The sequence below is a fragment of the Penaeus vannamei genome, chromosome 37 (assembly GCF_042767895.1).
Source record: "Penaeus vannamei isolate JL-2024 chromosome 37, ASM4276789v1, whole genome shotgun sequence".
Lineage (NCBI taxonomy): Eukaryota > Metazoa > Arthropoda > Malacostraca > Decapoda > Penaeidae > Penaeus > Penaeus vannamei.
In genome coordinates this window covers 9,547,439-9,552,438 of record NC_091585.1, presented here as the reverse complement: position 1 = coordinate 9,552,438, position 5,000 = coordinate 9,547,439, and the positions used below count along the sequence as shown (strand labels likewise).

General features: G+C 45.2%; 1 protein-coding gene across 1 annotated transcript in view; it reads right to left on the bottom strand.

The window, feature by feature from the left end:
• The window catches only part of LOC138859529 (serine-rich adhesin for platelets-like), a 70,426-nt gene that overhangs the window by 18 nt on the left and 65,408 nt on the right, over nt 1–5,000 (bottom strand). Inside the window, exon 5 of the mRNA XM_070115003.1 lies at nt 1–4,913. This exon is cut by the window's left edge and continues 18 nt beyond it. Within this exon, the coding sequence (XP_069971104.1) occupies nt 3,450–4,913 (1,464 nt within the window). The 3' untranslated portion in view covers nt 1–3,449. The remainder of the gene's footprint in view (nt 4,914–5,000) is intronic.

Below are 5,000 nucleotides of genomic sequence, written 5' to 3'. Positions count from 1 at the left end.
TGCTCAAATCATCATAACAATATACAACCTTAGACGCATACTGGTTACATATATATATATACACAGACACACGGTATATTTCAGAAATTATATCTACACGTGTTAACATTTCCTAAATGTTACCAAATTTCCAGGTGAAAAAAATGTATGTACAGATATAAAGCTTTCTCGTAAATGTAGGATAAAAGAAAACCACAGTAGTAAGTTGAGCCTGAATTTTTTTACTGACGGGGAATTTCCTTCCGTCTTCTGGGAAAAGGATCTCTTTCCTAAGAAGGATTCCGTCGATAGTATATGGCCAGTGGAAAACAGATCTAAGAAAGAAGTCCGCGCATCGTATAAACTGCTACTTGTTCCTGATCTCGGCATTGGAAGTCAGCTTTTCCGCATCCATGTGAATAGTTTAAGGATGCTTCCTTGTGAATTCTATGAAGAGAGAAATAAAAGGAAATCCTATGTGAAAGACGATTAGAATAAACACGACTGCGGACACGCTAAAAATCTCCGAATGGTTCCAAAGGCGCCTCTCCATGGGGACTTGAGTCGAGAAAATCTATATTCTTATAAAGAATTTGCAGCTCAATTTATTTTAAAGTCATCGCCTTAACTCACCGTGTCAAGTGTTATTGTGTGTGTTTGTGTTTCAAATGCATACGAAATTACATATGAGTGCAATATAGAGCATTATTATTGAGACGTGTGTGAAACTGTGTCCAAGTCTCTGATCCCTATGTAGTCATAGATAAAAATCCCTCTTTATCCAGGTCGAGACTCGGAGACGCATGATCCGTGTTGCATGTAGTGTGCCGAATTCGCGAAACCCGGAGGAGTCGTGGATGAGAATGAGCAAGATCGCAAAGAGACGACTCGTTCAACGCTGCGGTTTCTTGTCCTCGCCAAAAATCTCGACGTTGAACTAATCTTTGTTTTGTAGATCAACTGTTTCTCACCCTCGACTTCCTCAACGTGTGTCGCAAGGAACCCTGTGCAAGGCGGAAGGGCTGCCAGGTGGCGCTGACATTTCGCATCTAGAAGTGTAGCTTACTCAAACTGCAAAATGGAAACAAGTCAAACACTAAAAACATTTCAACAAAACTTGGTGAACTGTTATTTTTAAAAGAAAAGCAACACATTCGGAATGAAAAACAAGAGAAAATTACTTTACGAGGAAGCGATAGCCTTATCATATGAAATTCAAAGGAGAGTATCTGAAGCTCCTTTTGGTGGCAACGAAAGAGCTCATAGGCTGTCCAGCGTTTATCTATGTCTACAGGTGCAATTATAGATGAGCACTCTTACAAAGCGTGTGGAATAATCACACAATAAACGTCTTTTTCTAAAAGAACACTTCATAAAGAGGCGACGGATTTCTAAAACGAAGCAGCATTAACAGAAGTCGTTCGCCAGCCAACGACGTCAACTTGGAGTATAGTAGAATATTTTCATCTTTCCTATGGTACAGAAACGCTACACGCGATTAGGGACAGCAGAACGTCACGGCAGGAGGAACAGCTGCACATGCGTGATGAGTGAATTCACAAGGTAGAGAGAACGGGAGATGAATTTAGAAATGCAGTTCACAAGGCCAGAAGAACTATTATGAAAACTTGAATTTTGGGATAAACTTGGAGACTACTGTGGTTAGCAAATTTGTTTATGAATAGAAATATATACAGAAAACTGCAGGAACATCGTCAGTTTCATGTTTAGTTACGAAATATAGAATTTCCTTATATATATAGAATACGATATCAAATAGCACAAAGGCGTACATAGTACATCGGAGATCTGAAACAAATATAAAGAAACAACACGCACCGGTTAGAGTATTTCATCCTCAACTGAAGAGCTTTCACACGAAACGAAAACCAGAATTTGCAACAAAATAAATAACACAGAGACTCGCCTGGAATTCTCCCGCGCACAGGATACGTCTTGTGATCTGAAGTGCCTGTGTCTCCTGCTTCTTAACGGTATTCTTGGTCTCATACAATTATTTATTATCATAGTTATATGTGGGTGTTTCTTCTGACAGTGGGATTGTATTTTCCCTGAGAATTTATGCAAACCCACCTGTGGCCCATTTATAAAAAAATATATAATGACTAACATTGTTATTGTTATGAATTGAACAGATACACTGCTTATCTATAAGTATGAGAAGCAAGCGGCAAAAGAAGCAAGATTAATCATGAATGCATGAAAACAAAAACAACGGATGATAATAAAAAAATGTAAGCATGGCATACACTTATATTTTGAAAGTAGTTACCATCGCAACTCTATTGACTGAACACACAAGGATAAAAAAGAAAAGGCACACATCCACACATCAGGACTATCTGCAAGGGCACTCTAGGAACACAGGATTTCGGGGGCGATTCAGGGTTTGAAGGAGAAGGCAGCTGGACTAGGGAGGAGGCACTGGCGGTGGCTGGAAGACCTTGCTCTGCGCCGCTGCCTCTGAGAACTTATAGATTAGATTTCAAGAGACTCATTACGCCTAATTAAATGTACACTTCATGTAAGAAAATTGGTTTTCATTTCATCTTCCTCTATCAAGCAGAAAAACGGAATGCAGAGAAGGTGATAACATCCTCTCAACCTTGAAGGAAATAAACCGTCTTCAGTATAACGTTGTCGTTGTCGGATGCCAATGCTTTCTTTGGTGTTTTCTTGCATTGGCTTCATGAAAGGAGGACTTCTGCAGCGCCAAACCCTTGCAGAAGTCTCTTGCAGCTTTCAACCCGATCAATTTAGCTTTTACTTCTTCGTTTTGTAGTCGATAACTAGCCTACTTGTTTTGATAATTTTCAACTTGGTTAATTCAAGTATGAATTCAACGGTGGTCTGGCTCTGCCGCAAATTGCACAAGGAAAAATGCTGAAATGTTATCAACTCGCAAATTTCCCAAAATCATCACACGCATGACCTGAAGAAACTATAAAGTAGAAATCATATAAATATTTTTGGTTTGCATTTCATATACTAATCAAACAAAATCACACGGTAAATTCTTCGATCCATGTGCATGAAATTCCTTATCTCTAGCTTAGACAATGGAAACCGTTACATGATAGTGGTACCATGCTAACGATCTCATAAATTACATTTATCAAGTTTCCAACTGTTGGAGACCAGTTTCAGTTAATATCACTTTAAATACACAGATATCTTGATGCACTCGATTGTTCACGGCGAGACTGTTGCACAGCACTGAAAAAGTCTCTTACTTGTATAAAAGGAGAGCCAGCAAATTGTGTGAAAATGGCTCCGTAACATAACGCTGCATAGCTGATGGCCACACTGATAGCACAGCCTGTGTAATACGAGATAAGCTGCGATATACTGCAGTCTGAGGAGCAACTGTAGGAATTCGGAGGAAGATATGGTTATATTTTTTTAGTGAAAATAAGATGGAATCTAATTTTGTAAATTTGGGATTTGGTTTAAACAAATACTTCTCTCTTTGATTTTGCTCTCACTTTGGACGACGATCCAAAGCCAAGGTCACTGGAGAACCTCAGGGCATAGCCATCGCGTGCGACCTTGGCTCTTCGAGTCACTAGGGTCACGGGAAAGCGCTTTTTAAGGTCAGAAGTCTTAGTGACCTTGAGGCTGCCTTGGTGCTCAAGAGATTCCTTTGCGGAGGCAGGACCTTGGGAAGACACAGCAAGGGACTCGGACTCCAGGTCAGTCGAGCTGATTACCGGCGGCGACATCATCCCCGTGAAGGAACGAGCGCGAAGTCGGACTAACTTCAGCGACGAGCTGGGCGCGTCGTCGGACAGGACGGCAAGGCTCGAATCTGTCTTCGAAGTCACCGACGTCGCCTCCTTGTCTTCAATAATCAAGGAGGAGATGGCTGTCTCGGAGGACGCAGAAATGACGTGGCCATCCTCGATGACAATCTTCTCCGAATAGCGACTGTTTCCAGCGAAGGGCGCGTCGTCCCCTGCCCCTTGGCACTGCGGCGGGGCGGCAGGGCACGTCACGGCGATGTTGACGGCCTCCGCTTCTGCCTCGATAAGCCCCCCTGGTTCCTGCGGCTGCACTTCCGGCTCAGAGGCGTGGAGGCTGCTCGAAGAGTCGCTGGACTCGACTGACGACCTGATGGCATTGAGAGCAAACCTGGCTCTGAGGAACTCCATCTTGCACATGCCGCCCTCGCGGGAAAGACCTCTTTCCCTGCTGAAACCGAAGCGGTCTTCTCGGAGAGATGTCCTCGCGAAGCCCTTTGCAGGGTTGCGGGAGGGACTCTCCCGAAGGGAGGCTCCTGCAAACGACCTGGCCTTCAGGAGGACGCGAGTATGGGTCGCCATGTCGGAGGACAGCCTGAAAGACTCCGGGCGAGCGCTGCGGTCGCGGTTGCGCGAGGAGGGTGGGATGGAGATTCGCGTCCTCGTCAGGCAGTTCGAGGAGGAGGACAGCCTCTCGAGGCTCCCTCCGAGCCCGCGGTGGAGAGCGGGGTCCGCGCAGCTGCTCGAGATGTAGCAAGAGGTCTTGGAGAGGGACGAGGTACTGCTGGAAATCGTGGTGGTACTCGGAGGCTCCAGGTTGTTAATGGAAATGTTGATGTTGAAGTCCTGGCTGGTGGTGATGCTGTACCGCCTGCTGACCTTCGTGGCGGTGTTGATGGACGTGATGTTCGTGCTGCTGAAGCTCCTGCTGTAGGCTCCGTCGTCGCAGCTGCTGCTCCTCCTGCTGCGGGCGTTGGGGCAGCGGTGGTAATGGCCATAGCTGCTGCTTCTTGCATCGGCGAAATTATAAATGTTGCCAGTGCTACTGTAATGACGTTTTGCTGCGCTGCTTCCGTGGCCATCAGTCTCGCTGTTCCCGTTGCTGTCGTAGATGCGCGTCGTCCTCCCGCTGCCGCCGCTGAACAGGCCTCGCTCTGCGTCGCGACTCCCGATCTGCGGAGACACTTTGCTATTAGCACAGCCCGGGCAAGGAAACAGGTCCTAAAAAGCGGTCTTTCTTAAAAAGAATCTGACAGTAAT